Source organism: Engystomops pustulosus, chromosome 8 (assembly GCF_040894005.1).
Source record: "Engystomops pustulosus chromosome 8, aEngPut4.maternal, whole genome shotgun sequence".
NCBI classification, from domain to species: Eukaryota; Metazoa; Chordata; class Amphibia; order Anura; family Leptodactylidae; genus Engystomops; species Engystomops pustulosus.
Window position 1 is genome coordinate 50130795 of NC_092418.1, and position 18349 is coordinate 50149143.

The window sequence follows — 18349 nt, forward strand, 5'->3', positions numbered from 1 at the left end:
CATTTTGCGTTTTCATCATATGTATTGTTAGCCATAAGGATTTTTTAATTTTTAATTCAAACAGTGTCTTCAGTCTGGCGTTTTCCCTAGAGGTACAAATTGTACACACACACACACACACATACACACATATATATATACATGTCATAAAGCTGTTAGGGCCACCCCTTATTCCTGTTCTTGCACAACTGTTTAACGTTCTTTTCTGTGCAAACTGTTGAAGGTGCACCATCTGTGCAGGGAGCACCAGATTCATGAATAATGGGCACAGAAGTGCAGTTTGCACTGTTCTTCTTAAATGTGCTCCAGTGTCTGCTTTGTAGATTTAGAAATATGTACAGAAGGTGAGACTATAAAGACAAAGAACTATTTAAAGCAGGTAGATGTAAATAGTTTTAGTGAATTCACCACTTTCCATTTTGCACCTTTAATATGTAATATTACTAGAGGTCAAATAAAAAGAATTGAAATAAATAGTAGGGACGACTCTCAATGTCAAATGGAAATAATGGATAGATTTAGAGAATTGGGTTAAAAAATATATAATCAACTGGGAAAAAGATGATATAGATAAGATGGAGGTAAAGTTAATATTCAAATGAAACTATGAGAATAAAAAGATTGTAGAAAAGAATTGGCATATTGTGTGTGGAGATGATGTGATCAGAAATGTACTTCCAAAAATACCAAGGAGAATTTTCAAGAAAGCTTCTAGTTTAAAGGATAAAATAACAGATAGTTATATGAAGAAAGGAAATACCTTTGGAAAACAATTTAGGAAATAAAGGTGTTCATTTTTTTATTTAGTGAAATGTTAGGCATGTAGAGAGACTTGTGACACTTCTTGTGCCACATGGATTTGGTTATATAGGGAGGACTGGTAAAAAGATAAATACCAGGATACTTGAAAAATGGCAATGCAAAAATTATAAATTTTTTCCAACGTTAGGTTTTATTCTATAAAATTAGTAAATGTAAGAAAAAATATAGAGATTTGGTATTGCTGCAATCGAACTGAACCATGAAATAAATATAACATGTTACTTAGGGTATACAGTAACTACCAAAATAAGAAAAAAGTCAAACATGTTTTGTACAACCCCACATAAACAAATTTTTAGCAATAAGGCATAGTAACTAGAGATGAGCGAACATACTCGTCCGAGCTTGATGCTCGATCGAGCATTAGCGTACTCGTAACTGCTCGTTGCTCGGACGAGTATTTCGCCCGCTCGAGAAAATGGCAGCTCCCGCCGTTTTGCTTTTTGGCGGCCAGAAACAGAGCCAATCACAAGCCAGGAGACTCTGCACTCCACCCAGCATGACGTGGTACCCTTACACGTAGATAGCAGTGGTTGGCTGGCCAGATCAGGTGACCCTGGGATAGACTAGCCGCTGCCCGCGCTGCTCGGATCATTCTCTGTCTGGATGCCGCTAGGGAGAGAGCTGCTGCTGCTCAGGGAAAGCGTTAGGGTGTTCTATTAGCTTACTGTTAGGCAGGAGTGATTCTTAAAGAACCCAACAGCCCTTCTTAGGGCTACAATAACGTTATAATTTTTATTTTTTTTTATTTGCAGCTAGTACCATATTGTGAGGAATTAGCAGGGGGACTTGCTACCGTTGTGTTTAGCTCTTAGTGACACACATATCCACCTCAAACACCAAAGTGGGAAAATTTATTAGGGGTTTGAGTAGAATTAGGCACAGTCTGCCAGTTTCTTTTTATTTTACGTTTATTTTTTTCATAACTCAGCGTCATCTCATCTGGCATAGTAGTGTGCTGTAATACTTGGCTAGAAAATAGCCATAGGAGAATACAAACGTCTTAATTACGCCTGCAGTAGCGTTATATATATTTGATTTCTGGTTGATCTGCTGGTGGCTGTACTTGCTGCAGTGCATCTACTATCAAATTGGGAGCAATTTGGAGTCAGACTTGCGACCACTGTGTTTTAGTGACGCACATATCCATCGCAAAGACCGAAGTGGGAAAATTTATTAGGGCCCGGGGTTGTATTTCAATTAGGCACAGTCTGCCAGTTTCTTTTTATTTTACGTTTATTTTTTTCATAACTCAGCGTCATCTCATCTGGCATAGTAGTGTGCTGTAATACTTGGCTAGAAAATAGCCATAGGAGAATACAAACGTCTTAATTACGCCTGCAGTAGCGTTATATATATTTGATTTCTGGTTGATCTGCTGGTGGCTGTACTTGCTGCAGTGCATCTACTATCAAATTGGGAGCAATTTGGAGTCAGACTTGCGACCACTGTGTTTTAGTGACGCACATATCCATCGCAAAGACCGAAGTGGGAAAATTTATTAGGGCCCGGGGTTGTATTTCAATTAGGCACAGTCTGCCAGTTTCTTTTTATTTTACGTTTATTTTTTTCATAACTCAGCGTCATCTCATCTGGCATAGTAGTGTGCTGTAATACTTGGCTAGAAAATAGCCATAGGAGAATACAAACGTCTTAATTACGCCTACAGTAGCGTTATATATATTTGATTTCTGGTTGATCTGCTGGTGGCTGTACTTGCTGCAGTGCATCTACTATCAAATTGGGAGCAATTTGGAGTCAGACTTGCGACCACTGTGTTTTAGTGACGCACATATCCATCGCAAAGACCGAAGTGGGAAAATTTATTAGGGCCCGGGGTTGTATTTCAATTAGGCACAGTCTGCCAGTTTCTTTTTATTTTACGTTTATTTTTTTCATAACTCAGCGTCATCTCATCTGGCATAGTAGTGTGCTGTTATACTTGGCTAGAAAATAGCCATAGGAGAATACAAACGTCTTAATTACGCCTACAGTAGCGTTATATATATTTGATTTCTGGTTGATCTGCTGGTGGCTGTACTTGCTGCAGTGCATCTACTATCAAATTGGGAGCAATTTGGAGTCAGACTTGCGACCACTGTGTTTTAGTGACGCACATATCCATCGCAAAGACCGAAGTGGGAAAATTTATTAGGGCCCGGGGTTGTATTTCAATTAGGCACAGTCTGCCAGTTTCTTTTTATTTTACGTTTATTTTTTTCATAACTCAGCGTCATCTCATCTGGCATAGTAGTGTGCTGTAATACTTGGCTAGAAAATAGCCATAGGAGAATACAAACGTCTTAATTACGCCTGCAGTAGCGTTATATATATTTGATTTCTGGTTGATCTGCTGGTGGCTGTACTTGCTGCAGTGCATCTACTATCAAATTGGGAGCAATTTGGAGTCAGACTTGCGACCACTGTGTTTTAGTGACGCACATATCCATCGCAAAGACCGAAGTGGGAAAATTTATTAGGGCCCGGGGTTGTATTTCAATTAGGCACAGTCTGCCAGTTTCTTTTTATTTTACGTTTATTTTTTTCATAACTCAGCGTCATCTCATCTGGCATAGTAGTGTGCTGTAATACTTGGCTAGAAAATAGCCATAGGAGAATACAAACGTCTTAATTACGCCTACAGTAGCGTTATATATATTTGATTTCTGGTTGATCTGCTGGTGGCTGTACTTGCTGCAGTGCATCTACTATCAAATTGGGAGCAATTTGGAGTCAGACTTGCGACCACTGTGTTTTAGTGACGCACATATCCATCGCAAAGACCGAAGTGGGAAAATTTATTAGGGCCCGGGGTTGTATTTCAACTAGGCACAGTCTGCCATTTCCTTTTTTATTTTACGTTTATTTTTTTCATAACTCAGCGTCATCTCATCTGGCATAGTAGTGTGCTGTAATACTTGGCTAGAAAATAGCCATAGCAATAGGATAGCATCGTTTGGTTTTAAAAACTAAAAAACACAAAAAAAAAAAAAAAAAAAAAAAAAGTTAAAAAAAAAATACAAGTTATAACTCTCATTTTCAAAATGTTTAACCCGAGGGCTAGGGGTAGAGGACGAGGGCGGGGACGTGGGCGTCCAACTACTGCAGGGGTCAGAGGCCGTGGTCCTGGGCGGGGTGAGACACCACCTGCTTATGAGGGAGCAGGGGAACGCCGCAGAGCTACACTCCCTAGGTTCATGTCTGAAGTTACTGGGACTCGTGGTAGAGCACTGTTGAGGCCAGAACAGTGCGAACAGGTGATGTCGTGGATTGCCGACAATGCTTCGAGCAATTTGTCCACCAGTCAGTCTTCCACGCAGTCCACCCATGTCACCGAAATCGGCACTCCTCCAGCTCCTGCACCTCAGCCTCCTCCCCCCCAGTCTGCCCCCTCCCAGCAAAATTTGCCATTTGAACCGGCATACTCTGAGGAACTGTTTTCTGGACCCTTCCCACAGTCACAAACCACTTGTCCGGTTGCTGATGAGCAATTTTCTGATGCCCAGGTTTTCCACCAGTCGCAGTCTGTGGGTGATGATGACCTTGTTGACGTAGTGGAAGAAGTGTGTAAAGAGGTGTCCGACGATGAGGAGACACGGTTGTCAGACAGTGGGGAAGTTGTTGTCAGGGCAGGAAGTCCGAGGGGGGAGCAGACTGAGGGATCGGAGGATGATGAGGTGACAGACCCAAGCTGGGTTGAGAGGCCGGGTGAACACAGTGCTTCTGAGACGGAGGAGAGTCCTCGACCAGAACAGGTTGGAAGAGGCAGTGGTGGGGCCAGACGGAGAGGCAGGGCCAGAGCTGGTGCATCAGCGCCAAATGTGTCAACTAGTGAAGCTCCGGTGGCGAGGGCTCCTGCGGCGAGGGCTAGATTTTCAGAAGTCTGGAGGTTCTTTAAGGAAACACCGGATGACCGACGGACTGTGGTGTGCCACATTTGCCAAACCAGGATCAGCAGGGGTTCCACCACTACTAGCTTAACTACCACCAGTATGCGCAGGCATATGAATGCTAAACACCCCACTCAGTGGCAACAAGCGCGTTCACCTCCGGCCGTGCACACCACTGCTCCTTCCCCTGTGTCAGCTGATAGTCAGCCCCCTGCCCAGGACCCTGCCACAAAAACCCCATCGTCACCTCCACGATCCTCCACAGCATCCACCAGCGTTCAGCTCTCCATACCCCAGACGCTGGAGCGGAAACGCAAATATAGTGCAACCCACCCGCACGCCCAAGCCCTTAATGTGCACATTTCCAGATTGCTAAGCCTGGAGATGCTGCCCTATAGGCTAGTAGAGACCGAGGCCTTTCGCAGCCTCATGGCGGCGGCCGCCCCTCGGTATTCGGTCCCCAGCCGCCACTACTTTTCCCGATGTGCCGTCCCAGCCCTGCACCAGCACGTGACAGACAACATAATCCGTGCCCTGACCAACGCCGTTTCTGACAAGGTCCACCTGACCACGGACACGTGGACGAGTGCTGCCGGGCAGGGCCACTATATATCTCTGACGGCACATTGGGTTAACTTGGTGGAGGCTGGGACCGAGTGTGACCCTGCGGCTGGTCATATACTGCCGACGCCGAGGATTGCGGGGCCTACCTCGGTCCAGGTGTTTGAGGCCTACTATGCCTCCTCCTCCTCCCACCCCTCCTCCACCTCCTCCTCCGAACGACCATCCGTGGGCATGGCGCCATCAGTCGGTAGCTCTAGGCACAGCAGCAGTGCCGTCGCTAAGCGACAGCAGGCGGTGCTCAAACTGCTGAGCCTAGGCGATAAAAGGCACACCGCCCAAGAACTATTACAGGGCATCACGGCGCAGACTGATCTGTGGCTGGCACCGCTGAACCTGAAGCCAGGCATGGTTGTGTGTGACAACGGCCGTAACCTGGTGGCGGCTCTGCAACTCGGCAGACTGACACATGTGCCATGCCTGGCCCATGTGTTAAATCTGATAGTTCAGCGTTTCCTCAAGACATACCCCAATCTGTCTGATTTGCTCACGAAGGTGCGCCGCATCTGTGCGCATTTCAGGAAGTCCAGCACAGATGCTGCCACTCTCAGGGCAGCGCAGCGCCGCCTCCAACTGCCCGCTCACCGACTGTTGTGCGACGTGCCCACGAGGTGGAATTCAACACTGACCATGTTATCCAGAGTTTACCAGCAGCGCCGAGCGATTGTAGACTGCCAGATGTCAACTTCCACCAGAACTGGTAGTCAGGTCAGTCAGCTTCCTCAAGTCTACAATGAGGAGTGGACGTGGATGTCTGATATCTGTCAGGTGCTGAGTAACTTTGAGGAGTCAACACAGATGGTCAGTGGCGATGCCGCCATCATCAGCCTCACCATCCCGCTGCTTGGCCTGTTGAAAAACTCTCTGGTCAGCATGAAGTCGGAAGCTTTGCGCTCCTCACAAGAGACAGGGGAAGAAGATTCCCTTGTTGATAGCCAAAGCACCCGTAGGTCTGTTTCTCAGCGCATATCGGAGGAGGTGGAGGTGGAGGAGGATGAGGAGGAAGAGGAGGAGAATGTTGGCGAGACACAAGAGGGGACCATTGTTGAGTCCTACACTGTTGAGCGTGTATGGGCAGAAGAAGAGGAGTTGGAGGAGTTGGAGGAGGAGGAAATGGACAGTCAGGCCAGTGAGGGGAGTGAATTCTTACGCGTTGGTACTCTGGCGCATATGGCAGATTTCATGCTAGGCTGCCTATCCCGTGACCCTCGCGTTCAAAGAATTTATTCCAGCACCGATTACTGGGTGTTCACTCTCCTGGACCCACGGTACAAGCAAAATCTTTCCACTCTCATCCCTGGAGAGGAAAGGAGTGTGAGAATGCATGAATACCAGCAGGCCCTGGTGCACAAGCTGAAACAGTATTTCCCTTCTGACAGCGCTAGCGGCAGAGTGCGTAGTTCTGCGGGACAAGTAGCGAGGGAGAGTAGGCGAGCAGGCAGCTTGTCCAGCACTGGCAAGGGTACGCTTTACAAGGCTTTTGCCAGCTTTATGTCACCCCAGCAAGACACTGTCACCTGTCCCCAGTCTCGGCAGAGTAGGGCTGATCTTTACAGAAAGATGGTGAGGGAGTACGTAGCTGACCATACCATCGTCCTAAATGATCACACAGCTCCCTACAACTACTGGGTTTCAAAGCTGGACATGTGGCACGAACTGGCGCTCTACGCCTTGGAGGTTCTTGCCTGCCCTGCCGCTAGCGTCTTGTCAGAGCGGGTTTTCAGTGCAGCTGGTGGCATCATCACCGATAAGCGTACACGCCTGTCGACTGACAGCGCTGACAGGCTGACGCTTATCAAGATGAATAAAGCATGGATTTCTCCTAATTTCAAATCTCCAGCAGGTGAAGGAAGCTCAACCTGAATAATTTATCCACTCCTCCTCCTCCTCATTTTCCTCCTTCTCCTCCTCTTTCTACAGTAAAGCAGAGGAAACTGGCTGTTTTTTGACAGGGCCCACTGGCTCTAGGTATAGTACTTTATGCATTTAATTTTTCTGGAGGGCCACCGACACGGTCCTCTGTTTTAAACAATTTTTGGGAGTGCCACATACAGGCACTCAATCTATTCAATTTCTCTGGAGGGCCACCTTTCCGGTCCTCTGTTTTAAACAATTTTTTGGGAGTGCCACATACAGGCACTCAATCTATTCAATTTTTCTGGAGGGCCACCTTTCCGGTCCTCTGTTTTAAACAATTTTTTTGGACTGCCACATACAGGCACTCAATCTATTCCATTTTTCTGGAGGGCCACCTACCTGCTCCTCTGGTTTGAAAAATTTTTTGGACTGCCACATACAGGCACTCAATCTATTCCATTTTTCTGGAGGGCCACCTACCTGCTCCTCTGGTTTGAAAAATTTTTTGGACTGCCACATACAGGCACTCAATCTATTCCATTTTTCTGGAGGGCCACCTACCTGCTCCTCTGGTTTGAAAAATTTTTTGGACTGCCACATACAGGCACTATCCAAATTGAATTGTCTCCATAGCAGCCTACACACGTTGTCTCCATTGCTACCTCCAAAAGTCGTCCATATAGCTGCCTCCATACATCGTCCCTTTATCAAACGAGGTTTGTCAGGCCGAAATTTGGGTTGTTTTCATGGATTCCACATCAAAGTTGTTAACTTTGTCGCCACCCTGCTGTGTTATCCACAAAATACACTGGCAAACTTTTACCATTTACGGATATTATTTCAGCGCTTCTTGCGCATCTGTTTACATTCCCCTCACCCGCCATATCCTAAACTTATAAGAACGCTACTACACTTGATCTTATACAAAAGGTTCTTAGAAGTGCTGTTTGGGGAGTAGCCTAGAGACAGGGGCTTGGATTGGCGAAAGCTCGCCTAGCAGCGGAGCGCCAGCTCCATGCGCATCATGCGCTTCTTGCGCATCTGTTTACATTCCCCTCACCCGCCATATTCCAAACTTATAAGAACGCTACTACACTTAACTTGGTGCAGGCTGGGACCGAGTCTGACCCTGGGGCTGGTCATATACTGCCGACGCAGAGGATTGCGGGGCCTACCTCGGTCCAGGTCTCAAAGGCCTACTATACCTCCAAATCCTCCCACCCCTCCTCCACCTCCTCCTCCTCCTCCGAATTACCATCCGTGGGCATGGCGCCATCAGTCGGTAGCTCTAGGCACAGCAGCAGTGCCGTTGCTAAGCGACAGCAGGCGGTGCTCAAACTGCTGAGCCTAGGTGATAAAAGGCACACCGCCCAAGAGCTATTGCAGGGCATTCCACATCAAACTTGTTAACTTTGTCGCCACCCTGCTGTGTAAGCCACAAAATATACTGGAAAACTTTTTTCATTTACGGATATTATTTCAGCGCTTCTTGCGCAGATGTTTACATTCCCCTCACCCGCCATATCCCAAACTTATAAGAACGCTACTACACTTGATCTTATCCGAAAGATTCTTAGAAGTGCCGTTTGGGGAGTAGCCTAGAGACAGGGGCTTGGATTGGCGAAAGCTCGCCTGGCTCGCCTGGGATATCTATGTACTTGGGAGAAATTGGATAAGAAATTTTAAGATGGGTTTTCTCTTTTTATCTTTTGTGAATGTGTAAATTAATGTATTACTGACATAATCAGAACCCCCACAGATCACAAAAATGAGGGATCCGATGGGGTCCCACGTACCTCAGTAAACTCTTTGTCGCTCCATGAGAGTATTTGAGCAGAACGGTCATGCTCAGCCATCTGCTCCATTACACTTATGAAGCCACAAGGGGTCCGACTAAGGTATGTGGGACCCCATCAGACCCCTTGTTTTTGTGATCTGTGGGGGTCTCATCACTGTGGATAGGGCCTAACGAATTTGTGGGAAAAGCCCTTTAAGTATTGAAATAATTCAGAATGCTAACAAAGGTGTTTTTGAATATCAGCAAATTATAGGTTATTGGAAATTGAAAACAGCTAAAAATTACATTACTGGTGAAAGGTTTGGTTTAAAGCAGTTATATATGGCTGGGGAAGGGACTTTAAACAAGTAAGCAACTTACCTCTCTCTGTTTTACAATTCACTTGCAGCACCTACAGTCACTTCCAGGTCTCTGTATACTGCAGCTGTCAGTGTTGTCCAAACCAAAGCTGTGTGCCTGCTACAGCCTGAAACTGAAGCTGTAGAAGGAGCATAGCTGTGGTTGGGACGTGATGACTGGCCTCTGTACGCAAACAGAGAACCGGCAGGGATGAGTGGCACCCTGGGTGAAGTAGTATTGCATTAGTGATCAGACTAGGGTTCAACTAAAAGTGTTAAAAATGAGTTAAGATCGAGTGTTAAAAATACTATTTTAAGGCTTTTGAAGAGAGTATGTTGTTGCAGTATATGCAGATCCTAGTTCTTTTTGCTAGTGAAAAAGTAATGGCACCCCCAGTAGTCAATAGTACACACAGCCCACAGACGCCAAGACCCATTTCTTTCAGTAGCCATGACGTTTGAATTGACACCCTTTAATGTATTGAAAACCACTTTTATGAAGTCTGTTAACCATTTAAGTGTTTCACAAGGGTTAAAACGAAATGCGATTTAGAAACTGTAATTTTTTTGGAAAATACATTCATTTAGGCCAAAGATTACACTTTCACAATGGATTAAATGATTAAATGCTCTACAAAGTTTGATAGCCAATTTCTCCTGTGTGCACCAATACCCCATATGTAGTGGTAAACAGCTCTATGGGAAGACAGCTGGGAATTGAATGAAAGCAGCACCAATCAGGGCATATTTGGATTATCACATTGTGCAATCTATATTTTTTTATTTCTTTTGGTAATGAGAACAAATGAGAACTTATTATTTGGGTTGAGATACACTGTATAGATAATTCATTTTGGGAGGGTCTATAGCTTATTCACAAGATTTATTCACTATTTTCAAAAAGAAAATCATCACTTTTTGTTTTGGATTTTCAGGTCTTCTTTTGGCCGATCATTGTAACATAAAAATAATAATTTATCTTTATTCTCTGGTTCTCTATGATTACAGTGATACCTCATTTATATATCATTTTCTTATATTGGAGAAAAAACGCATTTGTTTAAGTATCAACAATTTTTAAATGGCATAACTTTTGCATTTTTCTGTTAAAAGAGATGATTGAGCGCTTAATTTTTGTGAAAAGAGTGGTATCATTTTGGGGCATATAACTTTTTTTTTATCTTTTTTTAGAACATGTTTTGTGATCGTATCTGATTAAAACTATATTAAGGGAATTTTTTTTTTTACCGTGCAGGTTGCTTTAGATTTATTGTACAGATTGTAACAGAGGTGGTGATACCAAATTAGGGATTTTAGTGTTTTTATACTTAATTTTTATATGTAAATCTGTTTTTTTAGGGACTTTTTATTAATTTATTTTTTACTGTAAAAATTATTTTTACATTTTTTTTACAAACTTTTTTAATTTTTTCCAGACTACTTTTTCAAGCCCTAACACACTGACATACAAATGTATTGCAGTGTGTAATGTAACTAACTGAGCATACTCAGTTACTTATATATGGGTCCTACCAGGAGGCAGAACTCGGTGTGCAGGGGAGGAGGCAGCTTCCCCAGTAAGCTCACAGGCTGAATACATTTACATGCCAAAGACATGCTTGACTGCGACGTGTTAGGGGTTTAAGACCCAGGATCGTAGCTGCAGTGCAGCTGTAGAAAGGCAGTGCATCAGAAGAAGTACCCATAATGACCACCGTAAAACCACAATATGGTGTTTATTAAGGGGTTAAAAGCATCATGTGTATAAACAATATACAATAGCTGAAGAAACTTGCAGCAGCAAGGCAGTGTATTGCGTCAGATATTTCAGATATAACAGAAGTATATAGAAAGCTTAATAAATGTATGCAATACTAACTAATTGCCAAAGATTACAAATCTGGAAATGGCGTCAAGGACATCCATAAGCTGTACAATTAATAACCCAAGAGAGCCACCTTTGCAAAATTGTGTACACCTCTCTCCCTCCAATACTTTAATTCTTTTTATTTTTTCTTTCTATGTAGTTAGACATACTTGAAATTTTAATGGATGTTTAACTATTTTTTTTTAAACTTTGCATTCTTTTGATATTGTAAGATGTGGAGATTCTTGTTCCACAAACAATTGTAAGCAGGAAGTGGTAGGTGATCCTCAATATAATAATATCCTATAGCAATTGCACCCAGCTATATAATACTGTGTATTTCACATTTAGTAAAAGAAAATAATTGTATTCCAAAACAAAAACAAAGATCACTCAAAGTTAATATTATTGCATAAACGAGTGCAACCAACCAGACAACACTGTGTAGTTCCCACTAACTAAAAGGGAAGGTGACCCCAATGTACTATTATTCCACGAGAAATTGCACACTAATTAAAGGAGAAGAGGGCACTGAAATAATTTTATTCCATGAACAAGACCTCCATGCCGTCACATGACCAGCGCTATGATTCAGGGAGGTTTGATGGAAAAGGCACTACTCTTTCACGACACACAGGAGTATATTCCATGTTCTCCTAAAAGGGAGAAGAAACAACTGGAGTTTGTGGGGGACCCATCCCCCTTTATTGGCTTCACATTGTTTTCTGTCCCTGAAGAGGTGCAGACAAAACACCAGAGGGCAGAAGGGTTTATAGATCAAAAAATCATGGGTAGCCAATTCAGCAGAATAAACAGACTGGCATGACCCATGTGATTTATCACATACATGATTTTTAGCCACAAGACTATTTCTACCTATACCTCCACAGTCCCTATAGCCTGCTCGGCCCTTGCACAAAGCATCTCCCCGTATGCTTAGTTAGTAAGCAAACGGCAGAGATCCCATGATTTCAGGCATTGATAGGGGCTTTTACAGCCTGTGACATCACAGGGGCTGGGTAGCTGCTGATTGGCAATGTATAACTGTTGATGTAGTGTTACAGGTATTTTCATTTCTATGTAAGGATTTGTGTTAGATGTCATTTTAGAAAAAACTTTGTTTACATGAATTGACATCTAAAACACTAAATGAAAAGTAGGCAGTTCATTAAGGGGATAAATGGAATTATTAAAATAATTTAAATACAAGCTACTCTTATATGATGGTTTTAATGCCAGATATCTTCTAGTGTGTGCAGTATATAGTTTTAATCAGAAATAATACTTGTATTTGTATGAATTTGTAATACTTAAAATGTATTTCTTTCTTGTTTTTATCTATAGACCTTTGCATATAGCAGAACAAAATGGCCTTAAAGTTATTGTTGAGAAACTTATAGAAAAAGGAGCAAGGACATAGATGAAAATGTGAGCAGGTAAATAATCAAATAACATTGTTTTGTTTAAATAGTATTTTCTCTTATACACAACTTGCAAACAAACATTCATATACATGTATACTGGTTAGAGATGGGCGAATCTGTTGAAATTGGATTTGACCCGATTCGCTGAATTTTTCGAAAAAAATCCTATTTGAATCGAATCATGACAAATTACGTTAAATAATAAGTATTTCCTGGCTGCAGAGAGCCTGTAGGGTGTTGTAGAACGTTGTGCCATGCTTAAATATGCATAGGTAGTGTGGTTTGATTTTCAAACAATGTTGTGTTTTAGTATGATAAAGGGAATTTTTGTCACGTTCGTCGCACTCCAGTATTCATGAACACGAGAGGTAGATTGTAATCAAGAGGTTTATTTAATATCTCAAATATAGCTCAAAAGGCTCCTTTTTCAAGTGGTATGAGACTGGGGAACATAAGAATACAAGGGGGGTACAGATTAGCATATATAAAAACAAAGTTTGTTACATTGTTACACAAATTCATGGTAATGTAATATAATAGAAATACAATAGAAAGTCGAGGGTTATATATAAAATTACATAGATAAATAAATATTAAATAAATAAAAACAATAAAATAAATAGTTATTGTTATCTAAATATATGTGAGTATATGTTAATATTGATGAGGCTAAATGGGGCGATAGATGATACATTTAGATGATACAGATGTATATGTTAATAGATGAACAAATGGATAGAGGAGGTAATAATTTAATAATTATGTTAGCAGGGCAATTCAAATGTGTATCTTGAGGTTTAAGAATGTACAAATAATTACATAAATAATTAATAATACATATATACACACATTCAATTCTATAGGTAAATAAATAAATAGATAGGTAATAAATAAATAATTGTGGTAGTGGAAAAGTAAATGTATAGAACAATTCATATACAGGCAGTCCCCAGGTTACGTACAAGATAGGGTCTTTAGGTTTGCTCTTGAGTTGAATTTGTATGTAAGTCGGAACTGTATACTTTATAATTGTAAACCCAGCCCAAATTCTTTTGGTCTCTGGGATAATTGTATTTTAAAAATGTTGGATTGTCATAAGAACCAGAATTAACACTAAAGCTTAATTGCAGACACCTGTGATAACTGTTATAGCTGTTTATTGTAGCCTAGGACTAAAGTACAGTAAATTACTAACATCCAGAGATCCGTTTGTAACTAGGGGTCATCTGTAAGTTAGGTGCTCTTAAGTAGGGGACCGCCTGTATATGTTTCATATATATATTTCAGTAATCTGGCACTTACCTGCAGCGCGGGTGAGGGGTTAATTACCCGGAGCTGTCAGGCAGCATCTAGCTTGGTGTTTTTATGTCGGATCTTGTGGGAGTGGAGCGTGCGCATGCGCAGAGTGGTAAGGCACCAAAAGATGTCTGCCTGCTGGTGGAGTGACAATTTGTACAGGGATCATAGCTGTGCTCTGAAGCAGAATGTGGGCACTCGGAACAGTCATCAGTCGCATAGCAAGGGGCGAGGACACAGACTGGCTTAGCATTAGGGGGTTTAATTGAAATACTGAGTGGTACACCAGACATTTAATGGAATTAATATCAATTATCTATTTTGTAATTAAATATAATGTCTGATGTGGAAGGGGCTCAAAGAAATCAAACCAAGACAAAGTATAATATCTTAATCTCTGTGAAGTGATGCCATGAAAGGCTAGGCAGATGTGAGATGCTTTATTTGCTTCACAAAGGATTATACATAACTTTTAGTGGGGCAGGACCTGGGCTTAGTTAGTTGAAGATAAAGAAGTAATGTCCATAGTTCATTGGTTAGTAAATTATCACATGGGCATCCCAGAAACAAAAGTTCCGTTCTCCTTGGAGTGGGCAGTATCGTAAATCAGCCAAAGCCCACATTCTTTTCGCTGCACCGGAGTGTGTTATCACACTGTTATCAATCTTCATCCACAATTGAGCGTCCTTTAAGTTTTCAGCATTTAGCAAGCATAAAATATAAGCATTTACATTAAACATGTAACAATACTTCACAGCCCCCCTCCCCCTGATTTTATTTTCTCTCTCACTTCAGTTAATCCCTTAGGAGTTAATCAGCAGTGGGGAAGGGGATTGGATTTCTTCACCAGTTTGAGAGGGGAAGAGCCTTACGCTCCACCCCCCTTTGTACTTGGACTTGTCTGCTGAATAGACTCCTCCTATTCTTTCCCTTTCTAGATATCCTTATAAACCACTTGGGTTTTAAGTGAGTGGATTGAGATTCCAATGTCCCGACTGGTTTTCCTCAAAGGCCTTACAACTTTAATAGCCTTTGACATTAACCTCTTCACACAACATATGACCAAAATGCAATGAAAAACAGAATATTAGAAGGGCTAATAAGGACACACAAAAGAAATAATCCTAGTTGTTTTAAGGGCTGACCTCCAATTACTTTGCCACCGAAATCTAAGTGTCCCATGGATGGTCAATACTAGAGTTTATTTGTTTCCATAAGAAGTTTATTAGTCCCTATCAAAACTTTAATGAGGCATAAAAGTAATAAAACTTGACTTTAGTAAATACTTGTTGTCTGCAGAACCTGGAATGCATCATCATCTCCAGGGTCATCTCTCTTCTTCACATGGCTCTTTATCACCAATCTCCAGGTTGAAGCTTATGAAAGAGAAAACTCAAAAAGATACTTTAGTACAGTGCATGTGTGACATTATCATCTGTAAGTCTCCAATACTGCATTTGGAGCAACTGTGAATAATAACATCCTAGGATCCAAACCAAATTAAATCTCATAGGGACTTAATCCTGTCTTTTTACTGGCCTATAACTTACTGAATGGGCTAATGGTAGACCCTCGGTCCATGGTTTCACAGTCTCCACCATTGCCTTTTGGATCTTTAGTTTCAGAGTCCCAACCTCTCAACCTTCCTGCTACTTTATGGATGTTGTGGGATATGAACTACCTAATCTATTCCTACATCTCAACTTCTCATGAGAAGTGGGTACTTTTTGAGCACTTCTGGTCACTCATACCTGTAGACCACTTTTGACAGGGGTTTTTGTTCTGGCTTTTGGCCCGCCTGAAAATAAATCAATGTGCTCCAAAATATACTCATATACTCATATAGGCGTTTGGAAATGCTGGAGCAACACAGGAAACAGAGGCTTCTGGAAACGCTGGAGGACAGGAGCGCCTGGAAACGCTGACAGGCTTTCTCTTCAACAGGAACCGCTGTGGGAAGCGAGGTGTGGAAACCTTGGAAGTTCCTTGTATAATGCTGAAGATCTGGCCAGGAAGGAAGGGAGGTGCTGGATTATAAGGGCTAGCCAGATTAGCCAGCGCCAATCAGGAGGACGCTGGCCCCTTTAAACCTTAAAGAACCGGCACACGTGCGTCCCTGCTCACTAGGTCTAGTCCTGCAGCAAGAGCGTGGCCTAGACGGGACCGGAGCAGTGCCAGGAGCAAGGAGAGGTGAGTACGGGCCGGGGGGATACTGCGCCACATGGAAGGGCACGGGTGTACCTGCGATCCGTATTGAGGATCGCGGGTATGGCCGTGATATCTGTCTCACCCTAAGCTAAGGGAGATACTTTTATCAATACTTTCAGTTCTGTTCCACTTCTTGTGCTAATATGGAATTGAAGTGCTTCTGTTTCTTATACTTGGTTCCTTGTTGTGTTGTACAATGACAGCATATAACATCTTAATAATATTTACCTACATAATAATACCTGGAACCATCCACAAAGAGTACAAGGTCAGGGTACTGACTCTTTGACGTGAGAAAATCCCACTGTCTCCTGGGCCATATGGGCCACATAGTCATGGTCCTCCATGAGAGGAAGAAAGTTAATTAAATTTAAGCAAATACCTGGATCTTCTCCCCCCTTGCTCCAAAGGCAGTATGTCAACTGGATGCATATAAAGTGCATAACCTGCTCAGAAATAAAAAGAAAACATATTATAAACATTAGTACTAGGCTGTTTAAGTGTTCAGCTCTATCTGTTTAAACACTAGATGGTTTCGTCTTACTAAATAATGAGCTATGAGCCTTATCTATTTCCGTTACTGTCCTTGGCTTCGAGCCAGTACTTCTTAATGCTGGTGACTTTGGATCACTGATCTTTTTTGGAATTATCTATAGGGAGTTCTATAGGCATTTCTGAACTCTAAACTTTCTCTAGAATAAACTATCAAGTAGATATACATTGCCCCAGGGAAAACACTGGTTATACATACATTTAGGTCAAGATAAAAGGTCATAAACATATAAAAACAGAACATCTAGACCTCTGTTCTATTCTTTGGGGGTATAACTACTGTATGTACACTTGCAGAATCTTGGCCACCTGGTGGTAAGACTTTCCACACATATTACTTCCCTTGCTGTGTGAAAACAAATAAAAATCTAGATGCAAAAGACAAAAGGTACAGAATTTGAGCCAACACGTGTGTGACACTGACTGCAACTGCTTGCTTTACAATCATGTGACACTACTTTTGCAAACAGAAAATCCGCAATGCTAATGGATACACTTTCCATATAGTTTCTAATGTCACTGGTTACCAATTCTTATTACTATTAACTCAAGAAAATGTAAATGGATTTTGTAAAGAGTTTTTCTCTAATCTTTCTTATCTCTCCTGCTGGGGAAGGGGGGAGGAGAATCTCATAGTCTCCCCCTCTGACCTTGTATCTGACAAGACAGTATAACACTGTGCTGTGGGCTGGAATGCTGCCTACAAGTCTCTGGGGTAATACAATGTAATACAGGGAAATACCTTTTTTACAGATTTTATTTTAAAATCACTTCTTCTACTGCCAACTACCCAATTTTCCCAACCACAGGGGGTTTCTACAATCATCAGAATCAAATGTTTTAACTGGACCATAAAAAAAACAAACAGCACTATTCACTCCCAGAATTCTCCCTATAACACCTGAACACAGTTCTTTCTATGCACCTGCTTTACCACCACAATGCTACCAGTCTTCATATTCTTTGCACTTTTCCATCATTCTACATAAATCTTACCCTCATCAACTATCACTAACATTCCCTACTCTTGAATTTCAACAACATACTATTGTCAACGTTTATTATCCTCAGCCAGCTTCTATGGCTGCCAACAGAGTAAAGTCATAGTCAATGAACTTTACGTTTTTGAGAAACTGTTTTTGTAACAGTTTGATGATATGGGATAAAGAGGTTGGAGTTTAACAGGGCACTTTTTTCATTTGTTCTGGGAGGAAAAACACATAAAATCTCTTTTTCTTCAAACTACTCTCCACAACAAGGTGAGATAACATATTTTCTCACCCTTTTATGGGGCTGCAGTCCCCACCTCCTGCATTATTCAGTCAGACTGAGTCAGTCCTTTCCTGCGGCTGCACAATCCTGGACTCTGCTCTGGCCGCAAGTTATTGCACTAACTGATTTGGATTTGCACACTAAAACATGTGTGCCACTCTGAATGTATTGGTCTCTGCTCCAAATTGGATATTAATATAATTATATATAAAAATATTATGCATACGCAAAGAAGCACATAGACATGGCCATGGTCTCTAAGATTCTCTTGGAGTAAATCTCCTTGAATGTCTCCCTTATCTCTGCCTCCTGGAGGACTTCTTAAACAAAGACTTTAACCAAGATAAGCTTTAACTGTCCCTACAGAAAAGGAACCAGGTCTATGGGCACCACCACATGAATAC

At 42.0% G+C, this 18349-nt stretch overlaps 1 protein-coding gene across 3 annotated transcripts in view; it reads left to right on the plus strand.

The window, feature by feature from the left end:
* ANKRD44 (ankyrin repeat domain 44) overlaps positions 1-18349 on the plus strand; it is a 377775-nt gene that overhangs the window by 346879 nt on the left and 12547 nt on the right. For all 3 annotated transcript variants that reach the window (XR_011849377.1, XM_072120895.1, XM_072120896.1), the window contains one exon: positions 12538-12629. Coding sequence is in view for 2 of the 3 variants with exons in the window: in XM_072120895.1 (XP_071976996.1) it covers positions 12538-12613 (76 nt within the window). In the remaining variant the exon portion in view is untranslated. The remainder of the gene's footprint in view (positions 1-12537; positions 12630-18349) is intronic.